The sequence below is a fragment of the Leopardus geoffroyi genome, chromosome E1, assembly GCF_018350155.1.
Source record: "Leopardus geoffroyi isolate Oge1 chromosome E1, O.geoffroyi_Oge1_pat1.0, whole genome shotgun sequence".
Classification (NCBI taxonomy): domain Eukaryota; kingdom Metazoa; phylum Chordata; class Mammalia; order Carnivora; family Felidae; genus Leopardus; species Leopardus geoffroyi.
In genome coordinates, this window is record NC_059330.1 from 57604609 (window position 1) to 57621687 (window position 17079).

At 52.0% G+C, this 17079-nt stretch overlaps 1 protein-coding gene across 3 annotated transcripts in view; it reads left to right on the forward strand.

Annotated features, from left to right (window-relative positions):
• Nucleotides 1-17079, forward strand: part of TNRC6C (trinucleotide repeat containing adaptor 6C) — a 100426-nt gene that overhangs the window by 70281 nt on the left and 13066 nt on the right. For all 3 annotated transcript variants that reach the window (XM_045490927.1, XM_045490929.1, XM_045490928.1), the window contains 9 exons: nt 2341-2483; nt 3907-4056; nt 5463-5609; nt 7126-7245; nt 10426-10509; nt 10742-10973; nt 14040-14207; nt 15574-15765; nt 16223-16366. In XM_045490927.1, coding sequence (XP_045346883.1) covers nt 2341-2483; nt 3907-4056; nt 5463-5609; nt 7126-7245; nt 10426-10509; nt 10742-10973; nt 14040-14207; nt 15574-15765; nt 16223-16366 — 1380 coding nt within the window. The remainder of the gene's footprint in view (nt 1-2340; nt 2484-3906; nt 4057-5462; nt 5610-7125; nt 7246-10425; nt 10510-10741; nt 10974-14039; nt 14208-15573; nt 15766-16222; nt 16367-17079) is intronic.

Here is a 17079-nt window from a genome sequence, read left to right on the forward strand (position 1 = left end):
TTTTAAATAAAATAACTAAATCGGCATTTCTGCAAAGAGGACATCAGAGTGGCCAACAGACCCATGAAGCTCATCAGGGAAATGGAAATCCAAACCACAGTGAGGTCTCCCCTCACATCTGTCAGAATGCCTTTTCTCAAGAAGATAAGAGACAGCGGGTGCTGGCAAGGACACAGGGAAAAGGGAACCCTTGTTGCAATGTCGGAGGGAGCGTAAATTTGTTCACCTGGCATGGAAAACAATATGGAGGTACCTCCCAAAACGAAAAGTAGCCTTACTGTATGACAAAGCCATTCCAGTTCGGGCATCTACCCAAAGGAGGAAAGCAGGATCTTGACAAGGTAGTTGCGTCCACGTTTATCACATTATTCACAATAGCCAAGGAGTGGAAACTATCCAAACGCCCATCATCAGATGAATGCGTGGAAAAGATGCCACCGTATATACACAATGGAATATGATTCAGCCACGAGAAAGGGGAGTATCCTTCAGTCTGCAACATATCCTTCATTCTGACAGATCTTAAGCACATCAGAGGAAGACAAGTACTGTATGATACCACTTGTATGTGGCATCTCAAATGTTGAACCCCGTAGGAAACCGTGAATGACAGTTACCGGGGAGCAGGGGTAGGGGGATGAGTAATGGTGTTTCAGGGAACAAATTTGTAACAAGGGGTGGATAAGCCGCAGAGATCCAGTTCACGGCATGCTGAACGCACAGTAATGGTGTAGTATAATTATGTAACAGGGTAAAATATGGCTACGTGGACCATCATATTACAGCACGTAGATCTATCCAGTAGCATGTACACCTTAAGCTTATACAGTGTTACACGCCAAATTGATTCGGTTAAAAAATAAGTAAGTAAAACAATAATTATGTTAGATATTTACATGGAAAATGTAGCTGATTCTCATTATTCGTCTCCAGGAAATAATAGGGTCGAATTCCTGTAAGCCACAGCATTTTTATCAACCAGTCCGTACATAACCTTCCTTTATGTGCGTTTCTGACTAAAGATACCTTATTTAATATGTATTTCTCACAGAGATGCCGTATTTCTTTATAGTAAAACGTTGGCTAGAAGGAGTTAGCATTTTCCCGACCCTGGGTCCTGTGACCATAGGTCTCTTCGGCTGTCCACACTGAATCCAGTGCTGTCGGCCACACCTTTCTAAAATCAGTCGTCATCTTGTGACTCCAAAAAGTTAGCCACTCTTCCATTCTTTCCATAGCTTCATCGCACACGGTAGATGTTGCTTTAGCTCTTTCTGGGCAGCCTTACATACAAATGGGTGACTGTTCTCTTCCTTTTGCTGGATGCACCGTATCGTTCATTCACTCACATTGAGCTTGAACCACAGCACCGCAGCTCCTGCCTGAACAACACTTAGCTGGCGTGTTTTCTCCATCAGGCACAGCGCAGCCTTATTGCACCCACGAGCCCTACAGCATACATTAGCACTGTGCTTGGGGACCATTTCAAACACCGAAGCCGCCAACAAAAAGAACAAAACTGAAGAAAGTGGCACTAAATAGACCACAGAGGGACACTTGTGGCTGTAGGGGAGCTGAGTGAGAAGCAGAGCATCTTGTTTGGTCTGAGCTGGGAACGCGTGTGTCGGGCAGCCGAGATTCTTCGCCATCCCCTGCGTGTCCACAGATGACCACAGAAGTGCCACGGGTTCTGATTTGGGGGCTGCAGATAAATGTAGCCAGTCGGTGAATGCACAAATGCGGAATCCGTGAATATGAAGACCGACTTGATAATTACATGCAGGTGCCAAAATGTTCTGGTGCAAGCTTCCAGGACGGAAATGAGCCATCAGTGTGAGCTTGAAGAAGTTCATTGTACCCTGTTAGAATTGTAAGATGGCACAAAGGCAAAGGTAGCCACATGAAACCAGTCGCTGGCCAGAGAGCACATGAGGACAAAAACCTTGTCTGTCTTGTATGACACTGTGTCCCCAGCGTCTGGAAGAGCCCTCACGGGGATGTGGGAAATGGAAACCGATGGCTGCAGGGGGTCAGCGGAGCCGTTTTAAACAGGATAATCAGGGCAGGGTCCTGAGCACACCACCGGGGAAGGCCGTGTGGAGAAGGGGGTGCCTCCCAGGAGGGGAAGGAAGGGCGGACTCAGAGTGGCCCATGTGGTGGGAGGAGGGGCATGAGCAGGGCCCGGTTGCAGACTGTCGGGGCTCACGAGAGCAAAACCACAGCCTCCCTGTTTTCCGGGAGGTTGAGAGGCTCCCACCGGCACCCATCTTGAGCTCGGCGCTCCTGACTGACACTCCTCGGGCGTTTGGGTAAGTGTTGCCTCTGTTTGCTGTGCCCCAGGCGCCCTGCTGGAAAAGAAGGTGGACGTGGACAGGCGTGGACTGGGAGTGACCGACTACAATGGAGGGGTCACCAAAGCCCTTGGCTGCCGCCCACCAGTCTCCAAAGACTCTTCCGGGGACCGCCCCACCTTTCTTGACAAGGTATGAATTTAGGGGGTGTTTTGCTTGTTTGTTTTTAACACAAGGGACTTTTCATTTTAACCGTGTCCTTAAAGCAGGCTGGATCAAATACTTGCTGGGCTGTAATACTTAAGTGACTTTTACCCACTTTTTAAGATACATATGAATGTTTAACTCAAAAGAGATGGCGTTGTGTTTCATACGATGGGACGATGTGACTAAGAAAAAATACTGAAATTGAAAACTGATTGTCATCGTAGTGGGTGAACTTGGCTGGCTTGTCCGCTTCCATTTGCCCAGTAACGAGGGTCTTCAAATCTCTGTTTTACTGTCTTATTTTATATGCACAGTTCTTCCCCTTGGAAATGATGTTATGTGTTTACTCTCAGAAAAAGAGACTTGAAGTGGTTGTGCAGGTGCCCGTGTCTGGCCAGCTCAGCTCGGCCACTTGAGAGTTCGTGCAGGAGTCTGTCAGAAGCCCCTGGGGTGGGTCACGTGTCCAGACACCGGTTCGGTCCTTTCAGGACCATCCCATAGTGATGCCCCCTCTCCAGACTGGTGTGACTTCACAGGGAGACGAGGACAGCATCCCACGAAATTCAATCAGAATGTTGAACCTTGGAAATAAAATTAAAGCAAGGAAGGACAAGTTTAAAAACAAAACAAAAAGCAGCCTCACAGGAGACAGAGGTGAGACTTCGCCTCCGTTCTTAAACAAACAGGGTCCCCTACCGCACGCCCCCCTGCCGAACGCTGTGGCCAGGCTGGGCCCAGAGGGAGCGGTGCGCAATTCCAATTTAATTTAGTATCTTGTATTTACACTTGGCTCGGGATGGGACGCTGACTTGTTTCCTTACCTTTAACATGTAGAATACTGCTACACGTTTGTTGGGAAGTTAGAAAAAATAGATCTGCAAAGGGCCTGGTCCGTAACGTGACCTTAATAAATATAACAGGGTAAGAGCCTGTTTTGTAACCTACCCTATTATTGGCTTAAACGGCACAAAATTGCTGTTTGCGGGTCAAAAACAGCTGAGTGTCAGCAGAATCCAACCTAATGCACACCTAGAGCCTTGATGATGACTTCTCGGAAGGAGCAGGTTTACTTGAACACGGTTGTACACTGTTTTCTAAATGAGGCTTTTGCGAATGTTTCCGCCGTCCTCCTGACTCCTGCCCCTGGGCGGGGTCGGTTGTGTATGAGAGCGTCATAAGCTACCGTGTGTGCTTGTGGAATAATCGTTAACAATGAAAGCAGCGTCTCAGTCTGGTTTCTCTTTTGCTTTTCCCTCTTCCTTTGGCCCTTGTTCTCCAGTCTCTTGTTGCCCACACTGTTTTGACCTCCTAATTCTTTACCATCCACATCCCTCTACGCCCTTGGGAAATTGCTTTGTGCTCTGTGGATGGACACTGCACACAGCTCACCCTCTGTTTCTCCCATCAGGACGGCGGCCTGGTGGAAGAGCCCACGACTTCACCATTTTTGCCTTCACCAAGCCTGAAGCTCCCCCTTTCAAACAGTGCACTCCCTAATCAGGCCCTGGGTGGGATTGCCTCAGGGCTGGGCATGCAAAACTTGAATTCTTCTAGACAGGTAAGGCCGTGGGGAGAAGGCCAGCGCGGTCTGTTTCACCTGCCTGTAAGAAAACGTGTTTGAGCCACAAACTGTCCCATTTTTAACGAATACCCATACTTCACGATACAACCACGTATGAAAAGGTAGCCGAGATAGTCGAAAGATCATCCTGCAGGGTGTCAGGAGTGGAGTCCAGCTCTTGGGATTGAACCGTAGTAAGGGAAATGCTTCCAGATTGTATTGTTACATGTAAGTAACACATGGTTCAGTGCCCTTGGTGCTGACCTACCGCTAGACTCCTTCATGGAGCCAGGCGGTGCCGTCCTTTCTCCCGGCCTCAAAACTGGAAATACATTGGTCTGTGAGAAAACACCACCTTTTCCCCTGCTTTGCCCTGAGGTCGAGGTGACATTTCGGTGGCTTCCAGAGAGTCGTGTTGGCATTCTCCCTCTCTGACGCTCAGGGAAGGTGAAAGTCCCCGTCAGGCGTCGCAGAAGGGAAGACTGAGAGTTGCGTTGGCTGCTGCTCCCTGGCGCTTGTCCCTCCCTGTCCTTCTGGAAGACATGACCTGCTTTCCTGGCTTTCCTAGGACTTCCTTTTCCTGGGTTTCCTCACGCAGGAGGCTGACACGCACCCACCTCCGAGAGCCCTCTCTAGGTAGAGGCTAAGCTGCGTGAGGCGGCCACGTGCGCACCTGCTGTCCCCGGTGACGGCCAGCGGCGCCTCCTGCCACCAGCGTCCCTGTTTGTGTGGTCCTCGCGGCCGACATCACTGATGCCGGTGGTAGTTCAGTGCAGCACCTGTTTCGGGTGTCCTGCCGTCTGACAAGTGACCACCCTGCAGGCGGGGTGATGGGAGTGAGCCCCCCGTGCCTGGCTGCCAACTCAGCCCAGAGAAGCAGGGAGTACACCTAAAATGCATTGATTAGATCTCACACACAGATACCTGCCAGGATCTGGCCTTTTACTCAGCTTCAGCTTTGGCTTTTGTTGAGATCATACTTGTGTTTCCTGTTTGGAAATGTCACTGTCTTCGGCCTAGTGATCCCCGCCCTGACGACCCTGCGTCACCACAGGCCTCCCGTGACAGAAGTAGAGCAGCCCAGTGGCTCCGCGTGGCTGTGGTTCATAGCACCGTATTATCAGGGTTTGTCTGGACGGGATAGTCCTGTCCAGGGATGTTTTCCGGCTGGCACTGTTGTGTGGCTTCTGCGATTTGGAAACACAGGCAGGCCTCGTGGGCCGATCGGCCGTCGTTTGTAACCAGGCCGAACACAGCTTGCTGTGAAATTCACTTTGGTAGAAGTCCACGGTGCAGGGGGGAGTAGATACGCTTTGGCTCTCGGGGTCAGGCAGGCGGGGCCTCCCCCGGGGCTCCCACGGCGCCGGCGCCCTAACGCCCCGGTCCCTCCCGTGTCCCTGCAGATCCCGAGTGGCAATCTGGGTATGTTCGGCAGCAGCGGAGCAGCACAAGCCAGGACCATGCAACAGCCGCCGCAGCCGCCCGTGCAGCCTCTGAGCTCCTCCCAGCCCAGCCTCCGCGCTCAAGTGCCTCCGTTTCTATCCCCTCAGGTGGGGCCCGCACCTGCGCTCCGGGCAAGGCCACTCACGCACGCACGCACGCGCACGCACGCCTGGGCCATAGCCATGTCACCGCTGTAGAGTGAGGGCGGGCTCACCCCCGCCCGCCCGACAGGAGGCCGCGGGGGTCCTCCTGTCGTGCCGGCTGGAAAGGCGCCTCCCTCGCTACCAGGCTGCCATTTGTGTCCTGCTCTTGACAGCTGTTCAGACGAGCCCGATGCACTGTCCTAGCTGGGAGAGGAAGGTGACGAGCTGGCACTTGGCTTAGGACGTGAGGGGCCACGTGGGAGCAGTCAAGGACCGAGTAATGCTTTAGTGGCCGACTGAACGGGATCGTGTGTCAGACCATATACGTCACAGACGTCTTAGTTAAGTCCGTTACTTCGTATTAGACCAGGCTTGCCCACAGAGATTCCTTAAGAGTAAAAAAAGAAGTCAAACAGAAGTCAGGAAGAGATTGTTACTGTTTTGTGTAGCTCAAAAGCATACGGATTCTTTCATTTTAATGTTGTTTACTTATTGAGTAACATTCCACAATCTTACTCTTTGCACCGAATTTTTCATTACAATGTTTCGGTCTTTTCCCGTGTAAAAATATTCAATAATAGATACTGATAATAAGTTGTAGAATTAGCTGGAAGTAATTACTTCCCCACAAGTAATTGAACCCACGTTTGTGCCCTGAGCCGAGATGGCTGAAATGCAGGTCAAGTAACAGTTAAATTCATTAATCAGGACACGGGGTGAACTGCTCTGACAGAGACCCCAGAGGGCAGAAGCTCAGGCCAGACAGGCGTCTGCTTCTCTCGGGCGGCCGTGCAGGAGGCGGCGGCTCAGGGCTGTGGGGCGGCTCTGCCACGGCCCCTCCCGACAGCAGGGAGCCCCACAGCCCCACCTGGGCCCGGGTGGCGGGCAGCAGGCTTCCCACACTCGGCCAAGCGCGTGTCCCCCCCACCCCCGTGCCCATACGCGCCGCCTAGTGGCAGACACTGAGATCCCCAGTGCCGGGCCCCACCTGGTTCCCAGCCGCGGAGGTGCCCGTCCCGTTGAGAAGGGCGGATTGACAGTCCAGGCTCAGGCCGGCAGAGCCGGGGTGGACCACTTCCAGAGCCCGTCCTGCAATGAGACCCTCCTGTGGGGTGGCGCGGTGCCCGCCAGTGGGTGTGACTTCTCTGAGATCCCACATCCACGGTCTCCCGTCCTTAAATCGTGCCCGGCTGTTTTTTTGCGGTGACAGGATGTGAGATCCGTTTGCAAGGGGGTCCCCCGGAGCCTGAGCAGCTCCACTCGTGACCGCGGCGTTTGGAGGAGGAAGGCTTTCTCTTCTTTGCCTGCCTGCCTCCTGTGCGTCTTTCCCACAGAAGCACGTTAGCTGCGACGGCAAAACGTCCGGGAGTTTGTCAATGGCTTTGGAGTTCATCCCCGAGACCAGTGTCATTAATTAACCAGTCTGCGTCTTGAGAGACCACCTGCACAGGCACCTGACGCCATCCTTTGTGTCCAACAGGTTCAAGCACAGCTTTTGCAGTTTGCAGCAAAAAACATTGGTCTCAACCCTGCACTATTGACCTCGCCGATCAATCCTCAGCATATGACGATGTTGAACCAGCTCTATCAGCTGCAGCTGGTGAGTGGACAGATCCGTCCAACTCCTAGAACTAAGGAAGTGTGCGCCCCTGACATTCACGCATCTCTGCCAGCCACACACCCTGACCTGTACAAGTAGTTGGTTTAACGCTTTCTCCATGTCAGGGAAGCTCATTGAGACCCTCCTAAAATTTGTGGACTACTAAAAAAATGAGGAAGTTTTTCACTTACGGGTGTTGTTCCTTAGCTTTGTAAATTCCCTGGTCCCTTCACGGAGTCGTCCAGATCTTACTGTCAGGCATGCCCTCTAACTTGGGGTCTCAACTAGCTTTTCTCATCCAGAGTTTCCCGTCTGGACCACAGAACACAAGAAACGCTTGACGATTTTCTAAATTCTTCAGGATGGTATACACGAATACTCTTTTGGAAGCATAAAAGAGAAGTTACTTCATGACATACAGTAGAATGCCTTGGAGATTAGGATTTAATTGTCTCTCGAAACCCCTGTTGAGAAAGGTTGATGTAGCCTAATAATTCTGGAAGGCTTTACAGTTCAACATGTCTTCAATTTTTAATTGTCAACAGTCTTTCTACTTTTACTAAAAAAGCCAGGTCACGTGTCACGTATGAAGGCATACTACATTTGTATATGCTCAAGGACCAAGTGTGTTCTTTCTGTCTTTGATATGTTGACACCTGGTTTATTTAGAAGTCTCATCCAACAGCTTCATCTCCTAGAAAATGACCGGGAATCATGAAGGAAGGAAAAAAGGCCTCCGATAGACCAAGGCATTGATGCGAAACCTTTCCTCACAGGAGAGCCCTGGGCCCTCTCAGCCCTAAGCCTTTGCTATCTGTTAGACTCCCATCTAGCCAGCTTGAGTGTCGGCTTCCCAGTAAGAAGCAGCATGGGATGGGAGGAGACAAGTGCCCCGAGACAAATCGTGGTGTCGGGGAGGACACAGAGCTCTGGAAGGGGGGTCGTGACCGTGACAGACTCTCAGAGACAGTTTCTTTGTCCTTAAAATGGGAAACGGGGGCACCTTGCGGCCTGGGGGTGAGGCTTCCCAGGACCCAAAGGCACCAAGGGTGGGTGGTTCAAGCACACAGGATTAGTGCTTTTACTGCCAAGCTGACCTCAGATGACAGAGAAGGAAACAACCATAAAAATCAGGTACACACGTAAAAAGCATATTATTTAGAACTCTTGCTATAGAGGAAAATCGCTTTCTGCTCCTTGGTAACACTGAAGGCCTGCCTGTATTCTGACATGAGACATATCTGATTATCGTACTGATGTTCTAGAGTCTCTTATTCATACAGTCATTTTTATTGCCCCTTACGGTGTGAAAGACCTCAAGAAAATCTTTTCTTTTTTCCCATGGAGGCATTTTATTTACACGTATGTATCACATCTCTAGAAGCAGAATCCCAAGATCTTCCCTCTGGTGCGTTTTCACCTTGCTTCCCTCTGGTCCACGATGCCTGCTGAGGCGGTCGGCACCGTGACACCAAACGGCAGGACGGGAGCAGATTGCTTGGCCATCTTTCTAGATGCCTGGGCTGTGCATCACGTCTGGTGCTGGTCGCTCCGCCCGGGAGGCTCACAGCACTTTTCCCCACTCTGTGAGCATCAGTGATTTCAAATTGGCCGCCGTCACCGTGCTTCGTCATCACAGTCGCACACCACACGGTGACTTTGGAGCAGGGCCTAGCCTGCTAAGCTAGGTGTTTGCCTCTCTTTCCGGCGTCGTTTGTGCTCTCGAGAGCATCTGCCAGGACATTCACTCACACTGCCGTGAGAGCATGGGAAGATGGCGGAAACTACAGGAAAATCTTGAATTACGTTTCATGTATTCTATTTTAAAACCCAGCATGCTGTTTTTAATTTTTTTTTTTTTTTACTAATTTTTTTAAAGTTTATTTATTTTTGAGAGACGGAGCGTGAGTGGGGAAGGGGCAGAGAGAGAGGGAGACACAGAATCGGAAGCAGGCTCCAGGCTCCGAGCCATCAGCACAGAGCCCGACGCGGGGCTTGAACTCATGAACCGTGAGATCACGACCTGAGCCGAAGTCAGCGCTTAACCAACTGAGCCACCCAGGTCCCCCTTTAATTTTTTTTTTTTTTTTTTTCAAAATAATCGGTAAAAAAGTTTTGGTGCACTCTGACGTTTTTAGGGCCTTTACGGATTCACTTAAGTGAAGTATTTTATTTCTCTATAATTCACAGATTTAGGAGGCACTTCTAAATATTTTTTAAATTTATTTGTTTTTGAAAGAGAGAGAGAGAGAGCATGTGCGTGTGCAAGTGGGGGAGGGCCAGAGGAGGGGGTGGGGAGAGACTCCCAGGCAGGACCTGCATTGTCAGTGCTCAGCCTGAGCCACCCAGACACCCCTAGTTTTTCATCTTGCCATCATTTGTTTTTATTTTTAGTTGGTAGGACTCAAGCAGAAGAATTTTGATCTTGGGGCACCTGGGTGGCTCGGTCAGTTGAGCGTCTGACTCTAGATTTCAGCTCAGGTCATGATCTCGTGATTCGTGAGTTCCAAGCCCTATGTCGGGCCCCGGGCTGACAGTGCAGAGCCTGCTTGGGATTCTCCCTCTCCCTCTCTCTGCCCCTCCCCTTCTCTCTCCTTGTCTCTCAAAATAAATAAAGAAACAAGAAGAATTTTGGTCTCTTCATCAACTAAAAACCATTTGCAGACAGACCTCACTGTCTACACTACACAGGGGCGGGGGGTGGGGGGTGGGTACTGGCTGAAGTACTTTGTACAACTCCACACACTGGAAGGATTTGGGGAAGACATTTCTCCTTTTATTTATTTATTTATTTATTTTTTTTTTTTTTTTAACGTTTATTTATCTTTGAGACAGAGAGACAGAGCATGAACGGGGGAGGGTCAGAGAGAGGGAGACACAGAATCCGAAACAGGCTCCAGGCTCTGAGCGGTCGGCACAGAGCCCAACGCGGGGCTCGAACTCACAGACCACGAGATCATGACCTGAGCCGAAGTCGGACGCTCAACCGACTGAGCCACCCAGGCGCCCCAACATTTCTCCTTTTAAAAATGCTCTGCCTCACAGGAGGCTTAAACCACAGCACGGTCAGGGGACCAAGAATCTTGGCCGCTTTCTGCCTTTTTTTTTAAACTAATGCGCAACGGCAGAACCGCTTGTTGACGACTTTCTTACAGGATCTTAATTGTGTTCTCTCGACAGGCATACCAACGTTTACAAATCCAGCAGCAGATGCTACAGGCTCAGCGCAGCGTTTCCGGACCCGTGAGACAACAGGAACAGCAAGTAGGTGCCACCCGGAGGGCACAGCCGGACTCGCGGGCTCCCGTCTTCCCCGATCGGAAGACGCCAGGCGGCCGGCCGTTCCACTGTCGTTGACTTTCCGCCCGCCAGGCCGCCCCTGTTAGCGGTGCCGCGGTCCCCTGGGTTTGGGAGGAGGAGACCGGACGCCCCGGGTCTGCGGACGCGCGAGGGGCGCCACCTGGGGACCCCTTCGAATTCGCGTCTCTGCCGCCAGGTCGCGCGCACAATCACTAACCTGCAACAGCAGATCCAGCAGCACCAGCGCCAGCTGGCCCAGGCCCTGCTCGTGAAGCCGCCGCCGCCCCCGCCGCACCTGTCTCTGCACCCCTCTGCAGGCAAATCGGCCATGGACAGCTTCCCCCCTCACCCCCAGGCCCCCGGCCTGCCTGACCTGCAGACCAAAGAGCCGCAGTCTTCACCCGGCACCTTTGCTCCCTACCCTCTCGGTGAGTCCCCGGCGTGGCCGCTCAGCGCCAGGTCCCGGGCCCGCTCGGTGGGGGAGCGGCGCTGGCTGTGCCGCAGAGCAAGGTCTCGCCGCGGCCACGGATACCTTTAAGCATAAAATCTTTGAAGGCCGTCCCAGTGGAAGCCCCAGAATTCCCGCACTTCCGCTGTTGAACCGGTTCTATCCCCGGTTTCCTCCTCTTTAGCAGCTGCCATCCTCCACCCTAACCGCAGGGTGAGTTTCTAACAGTTTTGCCAGTAAAGGCGTTTAGGTTTTTACAAACCGGGCACTTCGTGGAAAGCCACGGTTGTCCCTACACGTCCTGTGGTGTAGAAAGGGGTTCGTGTCATCCACCCAATCACCATGCATGTGTTGACCCGTTCGCCTGCAGGAGGCGTGCTCGTGAAACCTACAGGTGAGCAGAAGGCAGGGGCCGCCCTCCGGGTCTCACAAGCTAGCCAGGGGGCACAGGGCACGTAACCGGAGGCCGTACCGAGGAAGTGTCGCGGGGAGGCGTCTGTCCGTAAATTGATGGCGCGTGAAACGTTTGCTAGAAGAAGCCAGGAACTGGTGAAAGCTCTCGGGTTCGTCTGTCAGGTGGCTGTTGGTCTGAGGCTACAGGACAGAGGGAATCAGCAGCCCAGGAAATACACATCCGAACGAGCAAAAGCCAGTTCATGATACTGCATTTGCTCCCGGCCGATGGTGTCCCTTTTCATGACACTACTCTGAAAAGGGCCATAAATCCCAATCGTGTGAGCACTGTCCACTTGACATACGATCGGTGTGGTGCGTCCTTACTATGAAACTGATGAATGCCCACTGTGCTCATTCCACCCCTTCCTCACTGGCCCGGGAGCTGGCCCACCCACCACCAGGGCTGGCTCAGCGCTTCTTGTGTGGCTTGCCCGACTTCCCTCTGCCTCAGCTCCTCATCTAAAGTGGGGGATATGGGGGCGCCTGGGTGGCACAGTCGGTTGAGTGTCCAACCCCTGATTCCCGGCTCAGGTTATGATCTCAGCCCCACGTCGGGCTCTGCGCTGACAGTGTGGAGCTTCCTTGGGATTCTCTCTCTCTCTCTCTCTCTCTCTCTGCCTGCCCCTCCCACACTCTCTCAAAATAAATAAATAAACTTAAAAAAAAAAAAAAGAAAGATCCTTTTCCTCCACTCCTCACCCCCAGCACACAGCTGCACACCCCTGCTCTCTCTCAAAAATCAACTTTAAAAAAATAAAGTAGGGATACTTCCCTCCTGGGGTCCTTTAAAGATTAAGTGAGTTAATACATGAAGCTGTCAGGACAGTGCCCAGCATGCAACAGGCCCGTCTGGAATGTGAGCTGGACAGAGGCACGTCTGGTTCAGGAACTGTTATTTCACGACCAAACTCCACTCTCTCTGCTATCCCAGAATGCTTCAGCTTCAGCCTCCTGGTGTCCCATGTGGCCTCCTGATCTTCTTTTTGGGGAACAAAGTATGTCAGTCTTCACTCTTACAGATTCTTTCTCAGGGCAAATGAAAGAGTTAGTACAGTGAATCTTCAAAACGAGATGAAAAATGATTTTGATGATATTGTATAAAATTGCCTATCCGGTTGGTTCTTGGCGTTTCTCTTCAGCGGTTGCATTTCCATCCACCTTCCTTCCCCCATCACAGCGTCTCCTTGCTCCGGTGTTTGCTGACTGCTGGAATCTGCCGTCCACACGGGAAGATCGGGCATAGAGTAACAAAAACTAACCTTCCCGGACAGCGCTTCGGAGGAGGGAGGGCACGTGCTCACCTCGTGGGGAAGGAGAAACCAGAGCAGGGTCTCAGCTTGGGTCTCAGAGGAGCGGGGACTTCAGTGATGAGGGAAGGGCGCGTCCCGGGCGGTCATGCTGACTTGCGGGGCGTCCACGAGTGAGCGGGCATCCCCTCAGCCGACTAGATCTGTGCAAAGCGAAGGTGGCCTTCCAGCAGCCTCTGACGCACACAGGGGTTTTGTTCCATCCACAAAGTGTGTGCGTGTGTGTGTGTGTTAATTGCCAAAATTTCTAAATTGGAGGTTTTTAAATAAAGGTGACTTCTGGCTTCTCTTCGAGTGGCTCCACTGGGTCTCCCCGCCCCCTGGCTGCCACTGGCTGGCACCAGCGGCAGGCACTTTAGGCGGGACGAGCCCTGTAGGGTTCATCACCCTCCCCAGCAGGCCCGCCTCACACCCACCTGGCTCCCGTAGGCATGTGAGTTTGCAGACGCTGATTTCAAGTTAAAACTAGAAGTGTTCGATACCTTGCTTGAGAGTCGAGGTTCACTTCTGCCTGGTCTGGGAAGGAAACAGTCTGTACGTACTGGGATGTGCTTCCGTTGGCTGTCCTCTCCCAGCCGCGCATTCAGTCCAGCCCATAACTGGTGTCCCCATCGGGGGCTCTTCACTGCGGCCTCGTTGCCATCCTCCTCACCTCTCTTTATTAACCTGGCGCAGCGCGGCCACATCCGACCGCACGTGCTTTTAGCTGTACGGAAAAACCCAGAATCGGCATGCCTTTCCAGCTGGGGGCACGTGGCGGCCCCACACTCTCAAACAGGCCAGGTCCTTAAAGGGAGTTCGGTGTTTAATTCCTAAACTCCTGAAGGGCAGACTTTTGTAGAGCAAGGTCACTAAAAGTGGAATTGAATTACCCCTACCAGCCTTGTTCTAGGTGGTCCTTTAGAGCCCCGTCTAGAACTCCGAAAGAGCTGTCCTGATCCGGGGGGCTTCCCTAAGATTGTCCTAATCGTCTGGACGCGTCCTGTCTCTCAGTGGGCTCTGAGGAGCTCCAGGACCATGTTCAGCTCTGAAGTGAGCAAAGTGGAAAGAGTCATTGGTCTTACTTAATCAGAGACCATTCGTTTCCACTTCACCTTAATTCAGGAATAATGTTCCTGGAAACAGATGTTGTTAGAAAGACAGATCGCTTTTCTCTCCACCAGCATTAAAAGTTGAAGTATTTGGCTACGAGTTGAGACTCGGATGGGTTCTCCAGGAGAGCGTTAGAAGGCAGTGAAATTTAGAGGAAGAGCGGGCACATCCTAACACGTTTCTATTTTCAGCTGGACTGAACCCAAACATGAATGTCAGCAGCATGGACATGACTGGCGGTTTGTCAGTGAAGGACCCGTCTCAGTCCCAGTCCCGCCTCCCTCAGTGGACACACCCCAACCCGATGGACAACCTGCCCGGTGCTGCTCCTCCCCTCGACCAGAACCCCAGCAAGCATGGTACGTCCGAGCCGGTGCCCCCGCCGGCTGTCCGGTTGCAGAGCGTGCTTGTTTTCTAACTCACGCTGCAGCTCTTTCCTGAGAATTCCTTTAGAACGGAATACTCCGTCCGTGAGTGCGTAAGCCCCCAGCCGGTCTGCAGTCAGGCCTCCTGAAACCCCAACCGCCACCCGCTCGCCACAAACCCAGTTGTTGAAGATGCCCCAGAGCAGTGAGAACATGGACCGTAGCCTAAATATTTGTTTATTTTTATCTGTATCCTTCAGGAAGAAAACTTGTCTATCTAACCGAGAAATATTTTTTTCAATAAAATAAAACACGGTAGACTTCCAACTTGACAAACTTCATGGTTCTTAAAGAATTTCGGTCTTGGGGCGCCTGGGTGGCTCAGTCGGTGAAGCGTCCGACTTCGGCTCAGGTTATGATCTTACGGTTTGTGAGTTCGAGCCCCGCATCGGGCTCTGTGCTGACAGTTCCTTTGGGCTCTGTGTCTCCCTCTGTCTCTCTGCCCCTCCCCTGCTTGCTCTCTCTCTCCTTCTCTCTCTCTCTCAAAAAAGGAATAAACATTTATAAAAAAAATTTTTTATAAAGAATTTCGGTCTTGGGGCACCTGGCTGGCTCAGTTGATGTAGCCTGCAACTCTTAATTTTTTTTTTTTTTTTTACATTTATTTATTTTTGATAGAGAGACAGAGCACAAGTGGGGGAGGGGAAGAGAGAGACAAAGACACAGGATCCGAAGCAGGCTCCAGGCTCCGAGCTATCAGCACAGAGCCCGACGCGGGGCTCAAACTCCCAAACAGCGAGATCATGACCTGAGGCGGAGTCTGATGCTTAACCCACTGAGCCACCCAGGCGCCCCTGGAGCCTACAGCTCTTGATCTCAGGGTTGTGGCTTCAAGCCCCACGGTGGATGTAGAGATTACTTAAAAATAAAATCTTTAGGGGCACCTGTGTGGCGCAGTCGGTTGAGCATCCAACGTCAGCTCAGGTCATGATCTCCTGGTTTGGGAGTTCAAGCCCCACGTTGGGCTCACTGGTGTCAGCGCAGAGCCTGCTTCAGATCTATGTTCTGTCCCTGTCTCTTTTTGTCCCTCCCCGCCTTGCGCGCTCTCAAAACTAAGTAAAATAAAATAAATTTTTAAAATGATAATTATAAAATAAAAGCTTTGAAAAAACAAAACAATTTCAGTCTTTCACAGACGCACTAACCGAAATAGTCACTTATCCTTAGAGAGTGCTGGACAAATCGAGTGTGCTTGTTCCTGTACCTCTGAAAGGGACAGGGCCCGGCGCCCAGCTGCGAGGGCTCACAGGCCCAAGAACGCCCTGTTCACTGGGCTCTTTACTTCCCGCTGTCCTCACAGGTGCTATCCCGGGAGGCCTGAGCATCGGGCCTCCAGCCAAGTCCTCCATTGACGACTCCTATGGCCGGTACGATTTAATCCAGAACAGTGAGTCACCAGCCAGTCCTCCGGTAGCTGTTCCCCATAGCTGGTCACGTGCCAAATCTGACAGTGATAAAATCTCAAATGGCTCCAGCATCAACTGGCCCCCAGGTAAGAGCGCACGAGACCTGCGTGCAGTGGCAGAGCAGAACTGCGCCAAGCCCCGGGAGAGCGATTCCGCCCCGGAGAAGCCGGGATCTGAGCTAAGCGTCCTGGAGGCGTGCGCTCCTGCTTTGGCTTTTCCACCGGAAATCCAGATTTGGGAAGTGGTTAGCCCCCAGCGCTTTCCTGAAGCCCCTTAGTTCAGTGGAAGGAGGATGGGCGCTGGGTTGCGTCTGGTCAAACGGTTGCTAGACTTTACACCTTCCCAACACTCTCTGAACGGGGCAGCTACGGTACCTGCTTCTAGCTGGTTCCCGAGGATTGATGATTCCCTGAAAGAAAGTCTAGGATGTGTCTCCTGTTTTGACTCCTAGATTATAAGAATTTGCATAAATTCTCGTGAGGCGACATGAAGGTGCTGTGATTCTCACGTGTCTTGATTTCCATTTCGTTTGGCATTTTCCAGAATTCCATCCTGGAGTCCCGTGGAAAGGACTTCAGAACATAGACCCTGAGAACGACCCCGACGTCACTCCTGGAAGTGTCCCCACCGGGCCCACCATCAATACCACCATACAGGACGTCAACCGCTACCTCCTCAAGAGTGGAGGTGAGGTGTCGGGTGCCGTGCGGGCCGTGAGGCAGGGACGCTGGGAGACGCGCTTATGTGCACTTCTCCCCACCCAGAGGTAGTGCTCAAGGTGAAAGTGGAGCCTGATTTCGACCAAGTGGGCTCGCTGGATTTATTAACGCACCGTTTTAGAGCACTATGTCGCGAAATGCCGATATTAAGGATTAAGCCTTTTAGGGAAAAAGTTCCCACTTAGGATCTATTTAAACTGCAGGTGAATTGACCCCTTACTGCCCTATCTCCGTCCACTTCCTTCCACGAAGTCTGGTAAAAAGACTAAAACCCGCCCCCCAGCACCGTGTTCCCAGCAGAGCTCAGGATGCTAGATTTTGGCACGCCCTGTGTCAGACGATAGGATCCAGCAGGAGGAAGTGAGGAGCTGGCTGTGAAGTTCACATCGTAAGTGTAGCTTCCGGGCGTGGCGCCGAGAAGGGCAGATGGCGCAGCTCCGGTGAAGTCGTGGCGTCACCGTCAGAATGGTGTGTGGGAATAGCTGGGCTGCCGTGGGTGCTCGTCCCCAGTGAGGTCCCTCGGGTCGTTCCCAGAACATTAATTCAGTTTTCTTGCTGTGGGTGAGACTGTGGGAGAGGTGCAGTTCTTTTCAGCGGTTCCTTAAAGTGACGGGCTTCTAGGCGTTTCTGTGGTTTGGGTAGAAAACCAGCAGAAGTTCAGATCCCGCTGTTCAGGGCTGT